The sequence below is a fragment of the Gouania willdenowi genome, chromosome 6, assembly GCF_900634775.1.
Source record: "Gouania willdenowi chromosome 6, fGouWil2.1, whole genome shotgun sequence".
Taxonomy (NCBI): Eukaryota; Metazoa; Chordata; class Actinopteri; order Blenniiformes; family Gobiesocidae; genus Gouania; species Gouania willdenowi.
In genome coordinates, this window is record NC_041049.1 from 70702871 (window position 1) to 70726707 (window position 23837).

The 23837-nt window shown below is 38.6% G+C and overlaps 2 protein-coding genes across 5 annotated transcripts in view; one reads left to right on the top strand and one right to left on the bottom strand.

Moving 5' to 3' along the window:
* Window positions 1–5315: 5315 nt before the first annotated feature.
* On the top strand, window positions 5316–17366 carry LOC114465437 (TOG array regulator of axonemal microtubules protein 1-like). 4 transcript variants are annotated; one of them, XM_028450448.1, is made up of 18 exons: window positions 5316–5374; window positions 9823–10896; window positions 11988–12048; window positions 12313–12517; window positions 12627–12709; window positions 12800–12993; window positions 13080–13254; window positions 13736–13915; window positions 14079–14190; window positions 14300–14405; window positions 14489–14724; window positions 14825–14983; window positions 15239–15365; window positions 15475–15590; window positions 15675–15846; window positions 15970–16189; window positions 16275–16361; window positions 16729–17366. In XM_028450448.1, exons 2-18 carry the CDS (start codon window positions 9853–9855, stop codon window positions 16947–16949), a joined length of 3498 nt encoding a protein of 1165 aa, XP_028306249.1. In that variant the 5' UTR covers window positions 5316–5374; window positions 9823–9852; the 3' UTR covers window positions 16950–17366. The 4 variants fall into 4 exon arrangements, with proteins under 4 accessions (XP_028306249.1, XP_028306247.1, XP_028306246.1 ...); XM_028450446.1 differs by lacking the exon at window positions 5316–5374 and adding an exon at window positions 6684–6745; XM_028450445.1 differs by lacking the exon at window positions 5316–5374 and adding an exon at window positions 8083–8144.
* Window positions 17367–19891: 2525 nt separating this feature from the next.
* The window catches only part of LOC114464310 (transmembrane protein 39B-like), a 16800-nt gene continuing 12854 nt past the window's right edge, over window positions 19892–23837 (bottom strand). Inside the window, exon 3 of the mRNA XM_028448346.1 lies at window positions 19892–20163. Coding sequence (XP_028304147.1) covers window positions 19930–20163 — 234 coding nt within the window. The 3' untranslated portion in view covers window positions 19892–19929. The remainder of the gene's footprint in view (window positions 20164–23837) is intronic.

Consider the following 23837-nt stretch of genomic DNA (forward strand, 5'->3'; position numbering starts at 1 on the left):
TTGGTGCTAGCAAACACACAATATACAGGACTTGGAGGAGTTTATTGTTACGTATTAGCAACGTAAGAGGAATCGATAAGCGGAATTGAAATACAAGCAAACAAACGATTCTTAGGAATTGGATTACTGAGAATAATTTGGTGAAAAAACAACTATAGAGCATAACGATGGCGTGAATGAGCGTTAACACACATTTTAAATAAAATCACTTTGTAAATAAGTGAATAAAACAGTATTTAGGGACCCCTGAATATATGTATTTCTTCAGTTTTATCATTTCTGGTCATCTCCCTCCTGATGTAGGACCAAGACTGATCTTTATATTTTCAGTTCCTGTTCTAATCAAGATCCTTTCTATCATCATTTTGTGTATTTTTTGTCATTTTGTGGGTTTTTGTTGTAACTTTTATGTGTTGTTGATATTATTTAAATTATTTTATCTCAGTGTGAGTGCTTTTTGTGTTGTTTGGTTGTTTCAAATGTTATGTCTTATGTCTTATAAGTTATTTTTGTGTACTTTGTAGTGATCTTGTATGTTTTTCTCTCATTTAGTGTGTATTTTAGTCATTTTGTTGTTGTCTTTTTCTCTTATTTTGTGTGTTTTTGTTGTTGTTTTGTCAGTTGTTGGTAATATTTATTATGATTATCATTTTTTTACTAAAAATAAACATTATAAAACCCCGTACTCCCTATTTGAGAAAAACTGCTTTAGGATATGTGTGTGTGTCCTTACATCAAGAAATGAGTGATTTGGACTAATAAGATATGGAAAAAAGTCAGAGGTGTGTTATTCTGGTTTTTGGACCTCACAAAAGTAGAAGATCATGTGTACACCAGTGCACACACTCTAATGCATCCACTTACCAAAAAACAAATACTCTAATTTGTCCTCTTCCTCTGACTTCCTTTCTCGCACACACACACACACACACACACACACACACACACACACACACACACACACACACACACACACACACACACACACACACACACACACACACACACACACACACACACACACACACACACCTTAAGCAGGCCAGTTGCTGAGGTAATGGGCCTTAGAGAGAGGCAGTCATCCTCCCCTGAGCACCTCCTGCATTATTGAAAGGCCAGTTCATTCATGTCAACAGGAACTTCCTGCCTGCCTAAGCAAGTGTAAGGGATACATATAAGAACCTTCTCCGCCTGCACACTCCGTAACCCAAGAATGCCAAGGCCTTGCTAAAAGGAGCTGCCACATCCGCTATACGCCGGGCACTGCAGGACATGCACGCACACTATGTGGGTTGCGAAACCCATGGCCCCTCACTGCATTTCATTTTGGCCCTTAAATGAAAAGAATTTGGGCACCCCTGCTCTAGAGCAATAATGTAATAATCCATTATGTGATTATATGCACAGCTTTCATTAGTCCTGTCAGTGGCTATAATATCTTTTGTTTTTTTAGTCGTGTGTCCTTTTATAGTTAAAATCCTTTTTTTCCAGTAAGTCTTAATTTATTTACTTGTCTTTAGTTCATTGTGTCTCCTCCTCCCAGTGATGTCAGTGTGTTTGGGTTGTGAGTGATTAGCGCCCTCCTGTTTGGCACTCAGGTGTGGCCCATTCCTAATCAAGCTTCCCTCTCTATTTAGATGAGTGTTTGGATGTTTGAGCATCTCTGCCTCCCACCTGGGTCCTTCAACACTCCGACTTATTGTGACAGATACATTGTCTTTCTGCCAACCCATGTGAACAAAACTAAAAAGTGTGTTGACTCTTTGCTCGCACTTTTTATATGCCAAAGATGAACGCCACTAATACTTTCCTTTACTTAAACGAAAGCAGAAGTTGCACTCAGTTGGTCTTAGATGCATTTGCACACTTCCTCAGTACATACAGTAGTAACCTGGTTAGGCCAGACCTAACGCCCCCTCAAAGGATGTCATGGGATATGGAGAGGAAGCCAAGATTAACCACAACTGTTCACATGACTGCTCAACAAACACAGCCATTCATGGATGAGTTTAACTAAAGCAGTGTGTGCTTCCTTATCATTTCTGACACTTTTTCATGAATATAATAAGTCACTTGGCAAGAAGTTGATGTTGGAAATATTGCTGCTTTGAGACTCTAAGACATTATTGGTACAAACAAACTTTTACTAAATGGGCCAGAATATAGGGTTACCTACCGTACCAATATTAAAATTGGTTTGATAATCTGAAAAAAGGAAGTTTGATAAATATACTAAACAATCAAGAATCTGGAAGGGAGCAACTACCAGTAGTTTATTTAACAGGGATCATGTACAGAAAACATTAAACAGAGTAAAGATGCTCTCCACGACATCATAGCATTTTCACTCATTTCCATTTGCAGTCCCATACTTACAGTATGTTCTATATTCCATATTCCTGTTACAAGTCATATTAAAATCATCCAAACTAAGGGCTTTGAATACTGACATTCTTGCTGTTTCCATAAACCTTCTGTTCAAGGGCCACATATTGAATACATCTAGATCAGAGATGGGCAACTTTTATCATATTAATATGATTTTCTGATCTGAGAGCCATGTCATCAGAATTCATGCCAGCATTTAAAACAACGACCAATAATACAGAAGCCATCAACATTTTTGTGTATTTTTCTATAATTTTGTACGTTTCTTGAAGTCATTTTGTGTATTTTAAATATACTACACAATTTCAAATTTTTAAAGGTCCCATTGGGTACTGCAGGTGTTTTGGTCGCAGGCAGTTTCCAAATGGGAATTGATATTAATATAGTTTATGACTTCAGTTTAAATATGAGCCAAACGATGGAAAACGTACTGTTGTTATTTTGACAGTTTATCCCGAAGTCTGTCCTTCTCTCTGGGACACAGGTTACAATAGCACGATTACCAGCATAAAATCCCCCACAAATAGTGGAAAGCTTTGATAAAACAAGGTCACTTTGCTACTTCGGACACCACGTCTATTAGCTAAGATAGCTTTAACAGTAAATAGAGAAGATTTAGACTTTAGGCGTTACAATACTTTATTAGGGTGAAATGTGTCATGAAGGAAGCTAGTATTATTATTATTATTATTATTATTATTATTATTATTATTAACAGTTAGTTCCGACCAAGTGATTCGATTGGACGACAGATGTTCTAAGAGTGCTGATATACTGTAGGGCAGCAACGCACTGGGGCTTCTTATGGATCATATCACTCTTTTTTTTACAGCTGATCTAAATACCTTTAATTACCATTACATCCTGGGCTACACACTACAGTACTGTCGCTACGTTCACATTGCAGGTCTTTATGCACAATTCGAATTTTTACAAAAACTCAGATTTTTTTGTGTATTACATATTAAATGCGTCTTTAATCAGTTTGGAGAATGAATGACACGCATGCACTGAAGCCTCCTAAAGTGACCCCTGACCCCACACTGTTTACAGAAGTAAATATGGAGGCGTCCGGTGTAGGACTGTGTTTCTTTCCAACGGTATTCAGCACTACATAACTTAAAGGAGAGCCAGTTTTATCGCTCCATCAGTTTGCTGTGATGCTGCTACATCTTTACTACGGAGTGTTTGGATTGTCTGGGTCAACAATGGTGGACACGGACGTCAGTGGCTCCAACAGTGCAGAGTTTATTAAAATTGGAAATTGCACTTGTAGAACTGTTGTATAAAAGCAATATCACACTCGAGGTTGTGCTGTTGTGTGAATTATCGGCACTATGACGTGATATTGCTTATTTCTTACACTAAAACTGAACAGCAAGAGAAGACTCTTTGAGCTCACGAGCGCCCCCTACATGAAGTGCCTCGTCACTGGAGGATTTATGAGCGTTCAGCGAGACTAAAGTAGCCCCTTAACTCAGAAAGACCCTCTCCTTCAAGTGGATCAACTGTGGAATTCTGTGCAGCTTTTTATGTGTCTCTCCCCCTCCCCACCCCTCTAACAAAAAAACCTGGAATCCTTTTTGTCCACGAAGTAGTTTGACCTCATCTTAACAGGAAGTTGAAAAGGTCAGCATGGTTTGTGAGGACAAACTTCTGACAAACACCTGATAAGCAGCAGATTACAACAGGCTCACCTCTCAGTGGCGACCCCAGTGAACATTCTGTGATTAACCAGTGACCACACACACACACACACACACACACACATATATACAGCGTCACTGTTAGCTCCGTGACAGCATTTCACACCGACACATTCAAACCGTACTTTCGGTCCGCTGCAATGGCCGATAAGGCAGTGCGGGGCTCGGTGACAACGACAGAAAAGCTGCTTTCTGGGAAACAACCGAGTGCCAGCCTGCTTCCCCTCCTCCAGGACCAAGCTACCCAACAACCTACCGACCTAGCCTCACAGCTACAGACACGCTAGTACATCAAGTAGACCACAGCACAGCGCACTCACTTCCGATTCATTTCAAAACAAAAGCACATTCAAAATGTTTACAGGAAGTAAACATCAGACACAATTGGGGTCAATTATAATTGAAATTGCATAATTTACAATTAATTCAAATTATGACGTAATTATAATTGTGATTGAAAAAAATATGCTGTTGTTCAAGTTGAATTGTAATTGAGTTCAGATAATTGACTTTGTGATTGTAATCGGCATGAAAATTCGACAAAATCTGTCAATTGCAATATAAACTCAAACCCGGTGAATTATGTTACAGTTCTATGGCTTACACATATACAGTTAATAATTATTAAAATACCTTTCAGATTAACTTTTCCCACTATCTGTCACTTCTCAGGATAATTTACCATTTGAATAATGTAAATCTTGGTATACTGACAAAAAAGGCACAAATGCCCGCACCAAAAATATTAAGACCAATATTTTAATTGATTAGGAAGACTAAGGTAACCAAGAGATGAGAAACAAATAAGATGATAGATCATGTTTTTTTGTGTATTTTACATCTGATTTAATACATGGGTCCAAATGACCTGTTATCATAAGAGATGCTAATAGAAAGCTAACACAACAGAAAGGTTACGTTTTATGGACTATTTATTAGTGTTGTTGTTGTTGTTGTTGTTGTTGTTGTTGTTCACCACTGTTTGCCTCAGTGTAACAACAAGATTTGCAAACCGTCATTTTGCAGCTTTGTTTTTATAGCAAGTCTTGCCTTAATTTATTCCTATAGCAACACAGCCAAATATGTGCTTATTTTATCACGATGATTCGATTTTTCAAAGCCACGTTTAATGACTAAATGACGTCATTATGACATCACTTAGCCATGAAATGTGGCTTTCAAAATATAGAACCCAGAAGAAAAAGAACATTGACTCTCAAAGTCTTTAAGAAGCGACTGCACGAACCAACCTGTTACGGACTTGTTTGAGTGTTTTAAAGGTAATATTTTAAGTATTGTCCAGAAAATATTGGGAACTACTGCACTAAATACTGATTTTACCTTATCCAGAACCAGATATATGTCTTTATAACAGAGAGACTTTGTGACTTCTACTCTTAAACATGTTCATAAATGATTCCTTACCCCTTTAGCACCAAAAGAATATTTGTAATATAACGTGATTATCTGTAAAAGTCATGTTTTTCTATTAGCTCTGTCTGCTAGCATAGCATCTCTTCTTCACTGCAAGATATCAGTATGTCAAACGACCACTGGGTAACCATCGCCCTCTGCTGGTCCAAACAAATATCTGACCTAAATACAGTAAAATGACTGGGTTTTTTTTTTAAGTCCAATTGTTAAGGCACAAAATACATTTTTAGTTGCACTTTTAAAGAAAAAAGAACTATTATGCAGTTTTGTGTTGTTTACTGTAGAACCAGAATTTAAATAATAAGCTTCTTCTACAGTTTTAGTATTCCTTTATTTATTTCGTTCAAGATTTATTTTGAGTTAAATTGCATTGTTTTGAATAGTTTATAAAGGGATTCTTTTGACAATGAAAAACAGTATTTTCCCAAAAAAAATAAGGAATATTTTTCAGTCATTTATATACAGTCCCATTTTGTAAAATAAATAGTGAGAGAATCGTATCGTGAACACAAGTTCGTGAATCGAATGGTATCGGGAGTTGAGTGAATCGTTACATCTCTAATATATATATATATATATATATATATATATATTATTGTACGAACAATATAGTTTATTATACAAACGTGATATAATGTCCAGATGGTGGAGGTAGTGGATTTAAACCAGGAGTAAAAGGAGTAAGAAAGTTGACGACCAAATGCCCACACCAAAAATATTAAGACCAATATTTTAATTGATTAGGAAGACTAAGGTAACCAAGAGATGAGAAACAAATAAGATGACAGATCAGGTTTTTTTTGTGTATTTTACATTTGATTTAATACATGGGTCAAAATGACCTGTTATCATGAGAGATGCTAATAGAAAGCTAACACAACAGCTGTTGTTGTTGTTGTTGTTGTTCACCACTGTTTGCCTCAGTGTAACAACAAGATTTGCAAACCGTCATTTTGCAGCTTTGTTTTTATAGCAAGTCTTGCCTTAATTTATTATGTTTTATAGCAACACAGCCAAATACGTGCTTATTTTATCACGATGATTCGATTTTTCAAAGCCATGTTTAATGACTAATTGACGTCATTATGACATCACTTAGCCATGAAATGTGGCTTTCAAAATATAGAACCCAGAAGAAAAAGAACATTGACTCTCAAAATCTTTAAGAAGCGACTGCACGAACCAACCTGTTACGGACTTGTTTGAGTGTTTTAAAGGTAATATTTTAAGTATTGTCCAGAAAATATTGGGAACTACTGCACTAAATACTGATTTAACCTTATCCAGAACCAGATATATGTCTTTATAACAGAGAGACTTTGTGACTTCTACTTATAAACATGTTCATAAATGATTCCTTACCCCTTCAGCACCAAAAGAATATTTGTAATATAACGTGATTATCTGTAAAAGTCATGTTTTTCTATTAGCTCTGTCTGCTAGCATAGCATCTCTTCTTCACTGCAAGATATCAGTATGTCAAACGACCACTGGGTAACCAGCGCCCTCTGCTGGTCCAAACAAATATCTGACCTAAATACAGTAAAATGACTGGGTTTTTTTTTTAAGTCCAATTGTTAAGGCACAAAATACATTTTTAGTTGCACTTTTAAAGAAAAAAGAACTATTATGCAGTTTTGTGTTGTTTACTGTAGAACCAGAATTTAAATAATAAGCTTCTTCTACAGTTTTAGTATTCCTTTATTTATTTCGTTCAAGATTTATTTTGAGTTAAATTGCATTGTTTTGAATAGTTTATCAAGGGATTCTTTTGACAATGAAAAACAGTATTTTCCCAAAAAAAATAAGGAATATTTTTCAGTCATTTATATACAGTCCCATTTTGTAAAATAAATAGTGAGAGAATCGTATCGTGAACACAAGTTCGTGAATCGAATGGTATCGGGAGTTGAGTGAATCGTTACATCTCTAATATATATATATATATATATTATTGTACGAACAATATAGTTTATTATACAAACGTGATATAATGTCCAGATGGTGGAGGTAGTGGATTTAAACCAGGAGTAAAAGGAGTAAGAAAGTTGACGACCAAATGCCCACACCAAAAATATTAAGACCAATATTTTAATTGATTAGGAAGACTAAGGTAACCAAGAGATGAGAAACAAATAAGATGATAGATCATGTTTTTTTTGTGTATTTTACATTTGATTTAATACATGGGTCAAAATGACCTGTTATCATAAGAGATGCTAATAGAAAGCTAACACAACAGAAAGGTTACGTTTTATGGACTATTTATTAGTGTTGTTGTTGTTGTTGTTGTTGTTGTTGTTGTTGTTCACCACTGTTTGCCTCAGTGTAACAACAAGATTTGCAAACCGTCATTTTGCAGCTTTGTTTTTATAGCAAGTCTTGCCTTAATTTATTCCTATAGCAACACAGCCAAATACGTGCTTATTTTATCATGATGATTCGATTTTTCAAAGCCATGTTTAATGACTAATTGACGTCATTATGACATCACTTAGCCATGAAATGTGGCTTTCAAAATATAGAACCCAGAAGAAAAAGAACATTGACTCTCAAAATCTTTAAGAAGCGACTGCACGAACCAACCTGTTACGGACTTGTTCGAGTGTTTTAAAGGTAATATTTTAAGTATTGTCCAGAAAATATTGGGAACTACTGCACTAAATACTGATTTAACCTTATCCAGAACCAGATATATGTCTTTATAACAGAGAGACTTTGTGACTTCTACTTATAAACATGTTCATAAATGATTCCTTACCCCTTCAGCACCAAAAGAATATTTGTAATATAACGTGATTATCTGTAAAAGTCATGTTTTTCTATTAGCTCTGTCTGCTAGCATAGCATCTCTTCTTCACTGCAAGATATCAGTATGTCAAACGACCACTGGGTAACCAGCGCCCTCTGCTGGTCCAAACAAATATCTGACCTAAATACAGTAAAATGACTGGGTTTTTTTTTTAAGTCCAATTGTTAAGGCACAAAATACATTTTTAGTTGCACTTTTAAAGAAAAAAGAACTATTATGCAGTTTTGTGTTGTTTACTGTAGAACCAGAATTTAAATAATAAGCTTCTTCTACAGTTTTATTATTCCTTTATTTATTTCGTTCAAGATTTATTTTGAGTTAAATTGCATTGTTTTGAATAGTTTATCAAGGGATTCTTTTGACAATGAAAAACAGTATTTTCCCAAAAAAAATAAGGAATATTTTTCAGTCATTTATATACAGTCCCATTTTGTAAAATAAATAGTGAGAGAATCGTATCGTGAACACAGGATCGTGAATCGAATGGTATCGGGAGTTGAGTGAATCGTTACATCTCTAATATATATATATATATATATATATATATATATATATATATATATATATATATTATTGTACGAACAATATAGTATATTATACAAACGTGATATAATGTCCAGATGGTGGAGGTAGTGGATTTAAACCAGGAGTAAAAGGAGTAAGAAAGTTGACGACCACATGCGGTGATAGATGAGTGTCAAAACATGATTCTCCACTATTGTGGTTAGGCGTATGAATAAAGTTTCCTGTGTGTTGACCTGTGAGCTGAGTTGTTCCCACTCACCCTCCCTCACCCTCCCTCCCACTCGGCGTCACCATGGAAGCGCTCAGTTTGCGACATGTGTTCGCCATTTTGAAACCTTTGGAGTGTGTGTTTTTGCGGCGCAGGCACCGTGTTTGTGTTGTGTTGTTGTCCGCCTGTCCTGTTTTGAGGCGAATAACTCGGTATCTTCCAAAGCGGAACTCCGAGCAGACAGCGAGCCTAGAGCCGAGCTGCTGCTTCATGACGCGGGCGTTTGGACAGCGGAGGAGTTTCTTCTTCCACAGCGTTGCGGGGGGAACAGTGGGCGACATGTATTCTCTATTTCTCCACAAAGTGACGACAAAATTAGCTGAAGTTTATTAGTAATTATCGGTGCTTTTGTTCACCAGACCTCTGTCTCTAAACAGTCTGCGTGTTGTGTATGTTCATCCATTGTTGACAGTCCCACTTTCTGTTGAAATATAGTTACTAAAGCACCAATAACGTCCGATTACGGCATTTTACATTTGCTTTGACGTGTGAATGCTCAACAGCAGTGGTTAATTCCACCTGTAAGCTCCACTGTCTTTCTCAGTGTGAGCCACAAGTGGTTGAGTGCAGTCTTACCAATCTACTGTTACATAGTGATCAATGCTCCACTCTCCTTCCTCCCTCACCATTATGTGCTTTATGATTTCTGATTGAATAGTTTTAAAATTTCCATGTTTTCTTCATCACAGATTGACAGTTGACCTGTGACCCTCATCTATATGACGATGATGATTCCAGCATTAATCTCACATGAGATGCACCAGCAGCTTCTGGACCGGAAGAACTGCTGGAACCGCACATATGGAGTGGAAAAGCTCAAACGTGTCCTCTCAGAAGTGGACATTAAATCAGTTCCCTGCGAGAGCATTGAGGAATTCATATATTTTCTACCCGGACTTCTGGAGGACAGCAACTTCAAAGTGATGTTCAGCACCTTGCAAGTGTTAAACTTGCTTGTTCAGAAGTTGGACACGTGTGCAAACAGATATTTCGAGCGCATAATCTTAGTGGCCCTCAAGGCCCTCGGGGACCCTCGGACCATCACGAGGAATGAATACCTGAATGTGTTTCGACAGCTGATGAAAACTGTTCCACCACAGAGTGTGTTGGACCTGGTCATTGGTTACCTGAAGCACAAAAATCCCAGGGTACGGGAGGATGTCCTTAATGTCATCATGGTAGCGATACTCAGTCATCCTGAGATTGAGTTCGACATCCCCAAGCTTTGTTCGGAGGTCGCACCCTGCTTGGTAGACAACAAAAGGAAAGTGCGTCACTTTGCTTTCGAATTGTTTGCACTGTTTGACCACTGCCTCGGGTCAGGACGAAAGCTTCCCTTCATTAATGCTGTGGAGAAGGTGGAGAAGAATGAGGACGCAGAGGGCTTAATGGCAGCTGTAGAGGCCAGACGAGTCAGGCATGCGCTACCAAAACTCTCCTCAGACGGGACCCTTGAGTACGGGTTAGTGCTGGTCATACCAAGACAGCGGGGCTCACTGTACTTTGCGTCTGAAGATGATATGGACTGGGTGATGGATGGGCCGCGAGTAAGCAGCGCCAGGAGTCATCGGTCTAAGCCCGACAGTGAGCGACTCCACGGGTATGGCAGCTTAGGCTCGCTCACCGATGACCTCCCACCTCAAAGGAGGATCGCCAGCGCAGGGAAAGGGAAGAACAAACTCCCCAGCGAGAAGTCAAGCCTTTCCTCTACTGAGAATGAGCCACAACCAAGCAACACACCAAGTGGAAAAAACTCTCAACAGGTGAGGCCATCATCTCATACAATTTCACATTCAAACTAGGGCTGAGTGATATCAAGTTTTCCATTTGAGCCATATAGCAAAATTACAATATCGCCTAATCGCTATACATATTTTTTAAGTAGTGGCTATCTGTATGTAGCCGTATCAATATACCAACATTCAATCCATACGTCGCGCCACTCATTGGCCAGTTTAGGTGATGTGATAGGTCACGTGATTAAGATGCTCCGTACTTGTACTTCTGTTTGCTATTAATACGTATATTCATAAACTATGTTACGAACTAACCCTAACCCCAACCTTCTGAAGTGGATTTGAATTTCTTGCACGGAATGGTCACATGTTGATGATGGTGATGTGTGTCGCGCCCTTACTTGTTATCTGTGAAACATTGAGAGGTGCAGAAAGATAAACCTCACAGAGCCCTCAGGTGTCACTGACACTGTTCCTGGGAGGTGACTCATTTGAGAATTCACTGCTCTGTGTACGAATCAGGCTTGGATGAAATATGATCAACCTACTTCTTTTTAGATATATTCAATGAATATAAAAGACTGTACGCTGTATCGTGAGTTTTTTTAATTGCTTATTTCTCGCCTGGTGGCTTAGGGTTAGTGAGTACTACCTGAACATACATGGCTCTTGAAGTTATTATCAGCCATCATTTATAAAAACACTCTGTTTACTGTGCCGTGTGTTTTCCAGCAACCCCATTACTGAACCGCTCACTTAGGGAGGCAGGCTGGGAACATAATTGTTCATATTCCAGGGACATGCTCTTGAAACAATGCTTACGTATATACAGCTTCTATATTGACAGTATTCCCACCAAGCGCTCAGTAGTTGATGTTGATCCGATTGCAAAAGAGTAACATTAGCCTGATGCATCCAAAAACTTTGCTCGGTCTTTGTCTAAACAAAACGATGAGTACATGGTTGTGTCTGTGCATGATGTGAAGTCAATCTACAGTAGCAGAATGTCTACTAAAGGCCTTTGTCTGCGCTTAACTGCTACGTGTCTTTGTTCAGGTTAGTGGATGGAATTACAGGAGTAGTGCTATTAAAAGAAATCATTTTCTGTCCATTCACAGGTGGAAAGCAGGGACATCATTGTTCAGCCCAGGCAGCCAGAAGCCTACGTACCAAGTTTTGGTAAGTTGTAAGAATGAGCCAGCTAGTGTTCTTGTGTAAATGTTTAGACATTGGTGCTTGGAACTGTGTTCAGCACTGTCATTTGTGTTCACAGTCCAGAATTAAATGTAGAGACATTTCTAATCGGTTGAAATGTAATTTAATGTGACACACCCCCCACATAAGATCAGCCACTAGAGTTGTGCATGTCATGAAGGCTGTGTCACTTTAGTAATACATGGCTTTCAAGGGAGGAAAAAATGTGACACATTTTTTTTTCTCAAGGTTCTGGAGAGCCACTCAAGTCCAACAGCGCTGCAAAAAAGAGGGCTAAGGCAAACTCTAGTAGTGCTGGTCTGGACAGCCTTGATGCACCTGTGAGGGCTGACTTTGGTGGAGACTCGTCATACACTTCCCCAGAGCGCATCAGCTCAGGCAATGAGGGTGCACTGCCCAGTCTGAGCTCCAGCTTCAGTGGCTTCAAAGCCAGGTAGAAGATCTTAATTGTGTTCATTCTTATTCATTGTTGTATGATGATATCTGGAACAGTGCTAAGCAGATTCCTCTCATAATTTCTCACTTGTCACATCTGTCAACAGTCCTGGAAAATCTTACACATCAGAAAGGATGCATGGGGCCTCTGAAAAGCTGAGTGTGTCCATGGACTTTAGCAGCCTTCAAGGTAGGTTGGAAAAGGAAGTGGTTACGCTTTTTTCTGCTGTATTTTCCTGTAGTGATTTTAAAGTTTTGTTGTTTTTGTTGTTCCAACCAGATGACGTGACCCTTGATGTTGGAGTTGTGGGGCAGAAAGTGACCTGCACTGCGGCGTCCACCAGCTCCCCTGAACCCCCTCCGTTGCCTAAGCAGACCTTCTTTATAGAGTGGTCTCCCACCGTGGCCCCAGCTGACGACTACAGTCATGTGCAGCCAGAAATAGATTACCAGCCTTCCAAATATGAAGTTGAGGTCAGCTATTATTTTTCAGTAATGATGACACTTTGAAAACTGACTCAAAGTTAACCCAGGTCTCTGTTCCTCTGACCATGTTGTAGCAGGAAAAGAGAAGGAATGGAAGGCCACGCCAGGGTCGGACTCAGCCGCTGATCCTGGAGCAGCTTGATGATCAGTTACCCGAAGTGAATCAAAAATGTGAGAAGACTTGTCGCTCTGTCCAAAAGATGCTGTCTTATTCACAAGAAGAAGATGACAGATCGACAGTTAATAAAGGCAAGGGAGAATTTTAGAAAGTTAGAGCTTAGTAATTTTAAAAAGCAATTAGTTAATAACTCAATGTTTTAAAGTAGTGTTTCTCAAATGGGTGTAAGTGTACTACTAAGGGTACGCAATGGCACTATAGGGGGTACTTGAGAGAGTGGAAAATAAACAAATAAAAGCATAAAAAATATGGGGTTTTATAATGTTGATTTTTAGATAAAATGGTCTTGATTAGAATATATGTCAGTCTTGGTCCTACATCAGGGATGAGATGAACGGGAATGTGTGTCAACACTTATTCATTGCTTCATTATGCTTTATAGTTGTTTTTTTCATAGTATTCTGGGCAAAATGTTGTAGTCTGACAAAGTGGGTACTTGAACCAAATAATTTTGAGAACCACTGTTTTAAAGTGTCGTAAAATATGAGCAAACCATATTTATTGTGACATTTGTATCCATAATTGAGAATTTTTTTTTCTTTTCATTTGTAGACAGCAACTCAATGTCTGATGAGTCCACTCTCAGCCCCACCAGTCCCATCAAGGGCTACACCCCAACCCCACCTCCCCAACCAAGCCCTCCCACAGTGCACCCCAGTAAGCACAAATCCGCATCACGTCTGAGGAGGAGCCACAGCTGTAGGAGCCAGCCGTCACCGTCTCCTGGCCCTGGTTTGTACATTTTAAACAAGAAAATTTACGTCTACTCAGCAGTTTGTTTGTTTTTTTTCACAGGCCTTTGTTTGCATCAAGCAGCACAGCAACGTGTTGCTTGTTTTCTGGCTGACAGAGAAACAACTAAGACTAAACTAGTTCTTCTTTGTGCACCACTTAGACAAGCTCACCCATGTCACCAAGGATGTAACCAAGACTCTCCCGGAGGCTTTGGAGTACTCCAATCATCAAAAGCCTGACATGGCACTGGAGTTGATGAGCTCTGATGACTGGTGAGAAACAGTGATTTTTAAATTCTTTTCAGAGTTTTCAACAAATTGAAATGTAATAAACCCTTTTTTTAATTTCTGAACTACTTGTTTATTTTTATTTTATTTGCAGGGAGCAGAAAAAGAAGGGTATGACAATTCTCTGTTCTCTGATCCAAAACAACCCGGATGTCATTCGGAACAGGCTTCACGAGTGTTGTCAGTCTGTCATGGAAGAGGTAAGATAATAGAATAGTGAGTGCGTGTGTCATGGACAAAACTGAGTTCTTTACGTTTCATTTGTCACATTTTTTCTTTTTAGATGAAGAATAACCGATCAGTTGTGTTGAGGCTTGCCCTGAGCACGCTGGGTGACATGTACACACATCTCCAAAATTCCATGGACTGTGAGCTGGAGGAGACTGTGAAGCTGTTACTGAAGAAGGCTGGAGACTCAAACTCCTTCATCAGACAGGATGCAGATGCAGCTCTGGACTCGATGGTGCAGCACTGCACACCGAGTCACTGCCTCCATGCTTTACTCGCAGGGGGTCTCAAGTGAGTATGCAAACAGACTTTATTAAGTTCTTTGCACTTGGGCTCGTTCAAACAAAACAGATTCCAACACTTTGATTTTTCTTTATTTTTATTCTGACAGTGATCGGAATAAAGCGGTGAGGAATTGCGCCGCGCAACATCTAGCTGATCTTGTAACCAAGATTGGTGCCGCCCGTATTGTGTCCGGGGGCAAAGATATCGCGGGACATCTCATACCTGCCATTTGCAAACTGGCACAGGACGCATCGCCAGAAGCACGGTACGTCAAAGAAAAAACCTTCAGCACTACTTCATCAGTTTTATTTTTTATTTTTTAATTACAACTCCTCTGACTGATTGCTGATGAAATGATCAGTTTGATATTTTAACTCACTTCTAGAGCTTAACAAGCTGTAAAGGATCAAAACGTTTTACATTGTTTAGATTGGAACATTCTTGAGAGATTGCCAATTCTAGTTTATTTTATAACTGTTTTTCATACTGGCTTTACTTTATTAAATGTCATTCTTTACAGGTTCTTTGGGCGGCAAATGTTGCTGTTTTTGTCTGCTGAACCAAAATTTAACAAAGTTCTGGATAATAACCTTGCTACCAGAGAACTGGCAGCGATCAGGAAAATCGTGAACACAGTCATGACAAAGGTACAGTGTTGTTGTTTATTTAAAGTGCTCTATGAATATAGTTGAGTTGAGCTTCACTAAGTACGTGCATTTACATGAACCTAATGTGGAGATGATTGGGTCTTTTTAGGGCCTTAATAATGAGCCCATAGACCCCCGGTCAGCCAGAGGTCGACGGCCGCAGATGGGCAACGAAACACAGAGGGGCCCAACTCTCAACAGAGAGCCGGTCAACAAGACCAACAGGTGGGTTTAGACGCTCTTAACTCCAAATCTTTTCAAAATCTTAAAGTGGTAAAGCTTGTTTCATGCATTGTGAATTCTCTGCAGCCATTACAGCAGCAAAGCTCAGACGCAAACTGTTGCTGATAAGAATCAGTATATAGAGCAGCTCTCAGGTCTGATGGGGTCTAAGGACTTCAAAGTGAGGATCCAGGGCATCAACCAGATTGTAGCTGACTCTCAAAACAACCCAAAAGTGATCATCAGTAACATACATGTGGTCAGTACTCGCTCATGACACATTCATTTCTTTGTAGCCAGTTTTTACTTTTTAAAATCGGTTTATTTAATAAAAGTACATCTTCCAGTGAAATTAAAGGTTTTATGTTCTCGTTTCTTTCAGGTGTTTGATGCCATAAGTGCAAGGCTGACAGAGTCAAACAGCAAGGTCAACCTGCATGCCTTGATGGTCCTGCCAGAAATCATATGTGTCTTGGAGGAGAACATGGCCCAAGTGGTCAACACACTGGTCCCAGCTATTGTGGACAATCATCTGAACTCCAAGAATAACCCCATCTACTGTGCTGCTGTTAGAGCCATTGATGCTCTGATCTCTAACCTTGGTACACAGTTTAAGCTTTTGAAATGAATGATGTGTAGAAATTCTTTAAAAAGAAATGTTAATCAATATTTCTTTCTCCACCATAGACAACACTCACCTGCTTCAGATTTTCTGCAATAAGGCCAAGTTTTTGAACGGCAAAGCAAAGGCTGACCTTATTGACAAGGTTGCAGGTATGTGTTTTTTTGCTTTCGAAATTTCCTATTTGGTGTTTGATCCGAACAGCACCTGTCATTTTTTGTTTGTTGTCTTATTCCTTACAGTTAACCACATATTATTTTCACTCTGAAAACGTAAATACAAAATTGTGTAAGCTCAGAGCTCACAAGGAACAGCTGATTAGCTGTCATGTTTGGTTAGTCGGGCTGAGAGATATATATCGAGATTCAAGATATATCTAGTTTTCTACTCCAGTCAATTTGGAGGATTTTATTCTTCAACTGATACTTATAAACTCTGTATTTTGCTGGTTTTGATTGCAATTTCAAAGTTAATCTGTCTGACTAAATCTGGCTTTTGTTTTTCTCTTCCTGTGTCCAGCTATTGTCACGAACATCGGAAATCGAAAGCCTCAAATGATGAAGCAGAGAGTGTTGCCCTTGCTGTGGCATCTTTTGGGCATCTCCACCCACAGCAGCAGCATTCACAACCTGTGCAATGCTCTATACAACGATATGGGTTCAGAGCTGACTGAGTGTGCCATGTCTCAGCCTTTAAAAATTAGACAAACTTTGAACAAGATCCTCTCATCTCTACAATAGATCAGAGCAATCCGCATCTTCTTCCAATACTGTGTATTGCCCTGCGATGGACTGGCGCCCTGTCCAGGGTGTACCACCGGCCTAATGATGGCTAAAGACAAACACCAGCATACCCCCACGGCACGAAGAAGGAACAAGTGCGTCGGAAAATGGACGGATGGATAGATGTCGAACAAAACCAGAAGGATATAATCTTCTCTAAGTTCTGTGCCCTACTGCAGTTCTTCTGTAAGCCACAGTTTGGAATCGTCGAGCTTGGAGTCAGAGAGATCACAACATTCACACTGACCTTACTTGAAGATGGAACGGTTTCACATGTCTTGAGTGGCTGCACTTTTATATCAATAAAGACAGAATCCTTCAAATGTAGGAGCATTTATTCTTATCTCAGTGAGATTGCTCTGGTAACAGACGCATGGACAATTACTGACATACTTCACTAAACCCAACCTGCTCTGTTTGCACTTTGAAAGTAGGATTTAACACGTATCATCCAATGATTGTCATTGTTTTTATGTTTTTTTCATGATCTAGATTTGCATTGTTGACCAATCAGAGACACTATTGCAGAATGTAAGAATGAAATGCACAAAAACGAGAGAGTAAACAGGGAGCAGGTGGATATTTTTAATGTCTCGTCCAATGTGATGTTTAAAAAAACAAAACAAAAACAAGTAATGTAGTCAATTTGAAGTTTTGTGAATTGAGATTATTCAGAACTGTATAAAATACTTTTGCATGTCTCACACATGAATTTGCACAGTATTAGCTTCATCTGTTTGAATTCTGTATGGTGGTACAGTGATAACTTTTGGGTTTTGTTTTTGCAAAGATGGTAGTTGTTTATATTTTTTGTTGATGATATATATACATATGAACACAGTTGCCTCACTTGCAGTGGGCTTCCAACTGATGCTCCCAGTTGGATGACAGCTTGGAAGGAAAAGACGTTTATAGCTCAATGAGAAACAGTGAAGGCTATGGTCTGATTCTGTCTTGATGTAGTGCCCTGTCTTCTAGGAGTAGCCTTTGAACTCGCCTGTCGGTAAATAACATTGAACTTGTTTGTAAATGAGAGAGGAAAATATTATATATATATATGAATAAACTTCTATTTCTGTAACAGAAACCTCAGTGTGCTTGATATAAGGTTTACAAACATGTTTAAAATCAGCTTTTTAACTCAAATGTGTTCATTTTAAATTTTTTAAATGAATGTAATAAACACACGTCTAAGAAACTATTTGAGCCATGGTATGACACTTTAAAGCACATTAAAAGGACTAAGACCACTGGAAAATTTGCAAAAAAGACTAAACAGTATAAACTTCTTGTTCTTCAATATCTTATTTTAATTGTGATTTTCATCAGCGTTTATTTTGTTTAACAGGATTACTTCAAAAGTAATTTATGGATTTTGATCATATTTGAACCAAAGATAGACAATACCCCATGGAAGATTCCACTACATTTTTAAAGGGGGTTTGGATCAATGTACTGATTCAGGATCGGTTTCAAAAGTTAAAAAAAACTTGTCATTGGGGAAAAAATTGTAATTAATATTTTGGTTCGTAACTGAACAATCTTTGTGAAATATAAAATATTGAACATGATCCAGATTGCGCATTTTATCGCAATTTTTCAAAAAAATGGAGATCCCCATAAATTTGAACCTACTGTATGGTTATTAATAAGGAGAACGATATTTCTTTAAAGTCTTTGTGTGAACAATCGTACATGAGAATATCTGGCAAAGAAATTCGGTGCTTGTCGGAGGTAAGGGAACAGGGAGGAGAGACTCAAGGTAGGAAATGGAGAGGGTGGGGAAGGGTTAACAGTGAGATTTGAAGTTGTGCTTATTGTGTTGTGTAATCAAGCCAGTCTGGTGACAAGTGTGAAGCATAGGTATAATGGTGGTGGCTGTGGACAAAGAGAAGGAGTGAGTAGTAATACCTAAAACAGGTATTTGGGATCAGCGATGCTATTTTTCATCCATCTCCATTTGTTCTAAGAACCCCAAAAACATAGTATTTCAGGTTTATTTTCCCAAACTCTCCCGTTTTCCAGAGTTTTAGCCTCTGAAAAGTCACTTTCTGAGCAACTCTACACAAACACCCTGATTTGCAGCCTATTTATGCATATTCATGAGTGGGTGTGTCTATAGACAGGACACTGACTTCCTCCTCCCCGCACGGTGACGTCGGGCCCGCCCTCCTCCCACCCACTCCGTAGCCGAGCTCATGCTGCTTTATAAACACAAGACATAGCGTGGGGGCGGGGCTTTCACCGGTACATACGTAGACTGTAGAAAATACATACATAGCACTACATGCTCACCTCAGTGGGTGTGTCTGTTTACATGTCAATCGTGGCAGAGAGCTTCCTGGAGGTGCGGCTTCTCCAGCTCAGTGCCGCGACAAATTCATCATCAAAGTGGGAACGTGTCATCATTTTGGAGCGAGGTGTTTGGGCTCACCCTGCAGTAAGAAAGGAGCAAATCACCCTCTAACTAACGATTGAGGGAATCAATGAAAAAAAAACACTTTGGACATGTGTATGAAGCCTAAATAGCACTTTTATTATGTTGAAAGTACAGAAAAGTTGATTTGGGGTAACATGGACCCTTTAAGCCCAGTACGAGTTTTATCCCGCATGCCAGTGCATCGTAGACGAATGTATGTGCAAGAACTGCTACTATAAACCCAAGCGCTGCCCCAGGCCCAAAGATGCAGCCAGGCCAGCAGAAAAAGCGGGGACCAAGGATTTCATGTGTTTTAATGTAGAAACCATTGATATAGTTCAGAGTCATTCAGATATATTTAATTGATTAAAACACACAAAAAAAACCTTAGTGAAATACAAAAATATTCATTCTTTTAAATGACAATCAACCAAAAAAAAAAAAAAAAAACAGTTCGTAGAAAAAAAAACTTAAACTCTTGGGCATGTCTTCTTCACTACAGAACCAATGAGAAAGCACCTAGCTGACTTTCTGGTCTGATGAGCTGTTGGAGTACGAGTACGCTTTTCCAAGGACTATCCTGTCTCTTAGCAGCTTGAAGAAGGCGTAGTAGTTGCTGAAGAGAATGAGGGCCAGCGATATCGTCTGATGCCACTTTTCAGAGCACATTGATGAGTAAAGCTGGTAGAATATCATGGCACCTTCCAGAATAATGAGTATGTTCAGTATTTGTAAAGGCTTGTTGAAGAAAAACTGAGGAGAAAAGAAAAGATATGGTGCCGTGAGTAACGAGGAGACATCAATAAAAGCCAGTGAACACGCGTTAAAGCAGTCTGGTCCTGGAGAGCTTCTGTCCTGCTTGTTTAAGATGTTTTCCTGCTCCAACACACCTGGATCTAATGATGGTGTCTTCATGCAGCTCTATATAAAACCTGATAATGAGCTATTATTTACAATCAGGTGAACCAGGGTAGCATCTATATCGGATAGGGCAGCTTTGGAGGCCAAAAAATTGCAAAACGCCACTTATTATTATTTATATTTTTTCAGTACTGTTATCGTGACCAATATTTATTATTTATTTTATACATATATACATTTTTCCCCCCCTTAAATTTTCCTTTCTGTATTTGTATTTAGCTTTCTTGTTTGCTTGCTCTTTATCTTTGGATGCTGTAACGTGTGAATTTCCCCACTGTGGAATAAAATAAAGTATAATCTAATCTAATCAAAAAAAGTGAATGTGTATTCCGAGGGCCACAATATGAGAATATAATCTCAGCATTTAGAATAAAACCCAAACAAACTGTGACGTCATGAACCCGGAACCGGAAGTAGCGCGCTCAATGCTGCGCTCATTACCGAGAGGGCCGTAATCCTAAAATTAACGTTTTGAAAGTTTTGCTACACCAAATTACTCCAAAATAAAAGATGCACACACTTGGGGTATTTGGAACCCGTTGACTAAGTTTCAGGTCGAACTCATACCACGTCGGGGAGATATTCGCTACACGCTCGCACACACACACACACACAGATCTATTTTGCTTTTATAGATAGATGACCAATCTGAAGATGAATACAAGGAAAAATAAAAGGCTTGTTCATACTGTATATTTTTGTATTTTAGTCGTCATATTATTATTATTGGAAAAACAGATGATTGTAACAGACTATATACAGTCCAAGTTCTGTACATTCTACCAGTTTAAAAAAAATAAAATTATGATCATTATAAATATCATTAATTTTGGAGTAAAATTGTGCATTTTTGTTGTCCTTTGTGTATTTTTTTGTAATTTAGCAAGTTTCCTTGAATGATTTTATGAATTTTTGCTGACTTGTTTGTTTTTGGAGTAGTTTTGTGTGTTTACATTGTAATTTTGCATTTTGGTTTCAGTTTTGCTCATCTCTGTTATTTTTGTGTATGTTTTGTAGTGCATGTATGTGTTTTTTTTTTTAAATTTAACTAGTACAGTGCCCATCGGAAGTATGTATTCATGTGGGAGCATAAGGGATATATTTGCGGGTGCAAAATGTGGGTGCAATTTTCCTGGTTTAATTCTATGGGATATGAGCATGATAAATCTGTTTTTTGTTTTTTTATTCACTTTTATATTTTTTTGTTTGGTGTATTTTTCTGTATTGTATGTTTTTTGGAGTCATGTGTATTATTGTATCTTTCTGTTGTGTTTTTGTGCATTATTTGTATAGTTATTGTTTTAGTTGCCATTGTAGTGATTCTGGAATCATTTTGTGTATTTTTTGTATAAATATTGTTTAGTTTTTGTTTTATTTTACTCATTTAGTATATTTTTTATTATATATATATATAGTGTGTGTGTGTGTGTGTGTGTCTACATCAGTGACGTGCCGTCAAGGTAAGCAAGGTAGGCAGTGCCTACCCAAGGGTGAATTGATATTTTGATTATTTAATTATTATTATTATTATTTTTTATTTATCATATAATTAAAAATTATTTATTTTTCATTTCCAATAGCATACAGTACCTATACGTTTGAAAGTGTCCGCATTTTGTGCGTTTCATAGCCCAAATTACTAAACAGCGCTATTTCCTGGAACAGCTGTCTTTTTTTTTTTTTTTCGCTCCTCTGTAAGGCAGAGGGAGGCCACGCCCCCTCCCAAAGGCACGTTGCTCCTCTGACTCCGTTCTCATTGCGTGATTTTACGTGTTTGCGCATGCGCAGTCAGGTCCCCAAGATGAAAACCATTTACGTACAAAGGCAGTGTAGAGAGCTGCCTTTAGACGTGACCGCGCTATGCTAAATGCTATACGTAAGTTGACAGTACATTAGTGAATTGATATCACGTGACCGCTGCTGCTACGTTCTCTAGCTAGTGGGCGGGGTAACACTACAGTGTGGATGGCAGCGCTAGAGATGATAGAGAAACTTTGTTTTGAGGAAAAACGACAGCTTTTAAAAGATGGAGACCAACACCTGAGATACCAGAGCTTCAGCAAAGATAAGGTCAGAACATGTTTCATACTTTTCACAGTGAATGGAACAAAAGGAAGGATTGACTTGGTGGATGCTCCTCACTGAGGATGTTCTAAGTTGTTGTCATTTTCTCTGTGTTTCCAACACAAACAACAGATGTGCTGTCGTGTCATGAAATATACTGTATCTTGTTGGGAGAGTATGGAGGCTATATTGAATAATTGTTTATATTTCTTTAATGGTGTTTATGATGTAGATTTTGTTAGATGGCTAAATGCTTGTTCATGTGGATCTTGTTGAGTTTTTTCTTTCTTATTATGAATTTTATATTTTGATAAGTGCATTGACATGACTTTGTTGTAAATTGCTTTATACAAATAAAGTTAATTTGAATTGAATTAACACTTGACAGCAGAAACATATGAAATTGTCATTGGTGGTCTGGGTTTGCAACGTGCCTACCCAGCCCTAGTGGTCACGGCACGTCACTGGTCTACATCCATCACCTCCGTGTGTCTACATCCATCTACTCCGTACACGCGCATCAGCCGTGTGTGTGTGTGTGTGTGTGTCTACATCCGACTCCGTGAACGCGCATCAAATAAATAAATACCTTGTGTGTTCCCGTGAATGTTTGAGACGCTGATAACAAAACCCCATAGACATTGTAGCGCCAATCAAAAAAGTAACTAAACTGCGCAAAACAAAACGTAAAGCTCCAAACTACATGAGTGTGTAATTAAATTAAAGTATATCTTTTTTAAAAACAAAAATCATTTTTTACCTTTGAACCGAGTGGTCAGAGCTTAGCTTCAATGCACAACACCATAGAGAATCCGCAATTGGGAAACGTGTCTCTAAAAGACTCACCAGTGGCTGACGGTTTCAAACGATCTATTCAGAGAGCTCCGTGTCTCGGTCTAAACTATCTTCTTTACAGCGGCTTAGCTGTGTGCGCAGCGATTGGCTCTGGCCGCACACGTGACTCTTGCTCTTACTCTTGAGCTGTGCAGTGAAGATGGTGCGCTAGCGCCCCCTCACACCCTGAGGTCAAAAGTTGAATAGGTTTCATTTCGGGGCCGTCCAGAAGTGAACTAAAATTAAAATAAACATTTTGAAATGACCAAATTACTCCAAAATAACAGATACACACCCTCTGGGTATTTGGAACCAGTCGACCGAGTTTCAGGTCGAACTGGCACCGCGTCGGGGAGATAGTTACTCCACACACACACATATCCCCACATACCTCCCTTGCTTTTATAGGTCGGTTTACTACTTTATTAGGACAGTGAACAAATACATTAAAAACAGATGTTTGTAACAGACTATATACAGTCCAAGTTATATACATTCTACTGGTTTAAATAAATAAATACAATTACGATCATTATAAATATCATTTATGCACAACTTTTTGGAGTAAAATTGTGTATTTTTGTTGTCTTTTGAGAATTGTTTTTGTA

Excerpts from the sequence above, each read along its gene's own strand:
- LOC114465437 (XM_028450448.1), top strand. The coding sequence starts at position 9,853 with ATGACGATGATGATTCCAGCATTAATCTCACATGAGATGCACCAGCAG. Across the intron at positions 14,984-15,238 it reads GACGCATCGCCAGAAGCACG|GTTCTTTGGGCGGCAAATGT; the intron begins GTACGTCAAAGA and ends CATTCTTTACAG. Across the intron at positions 16,190-16,274 it reads TGCTCTGATCTCTAACCTTG|ACAACACTCACCTGCTTCAG; the intron begins GTACACAGTTTA and ends TCTCCACCATAG.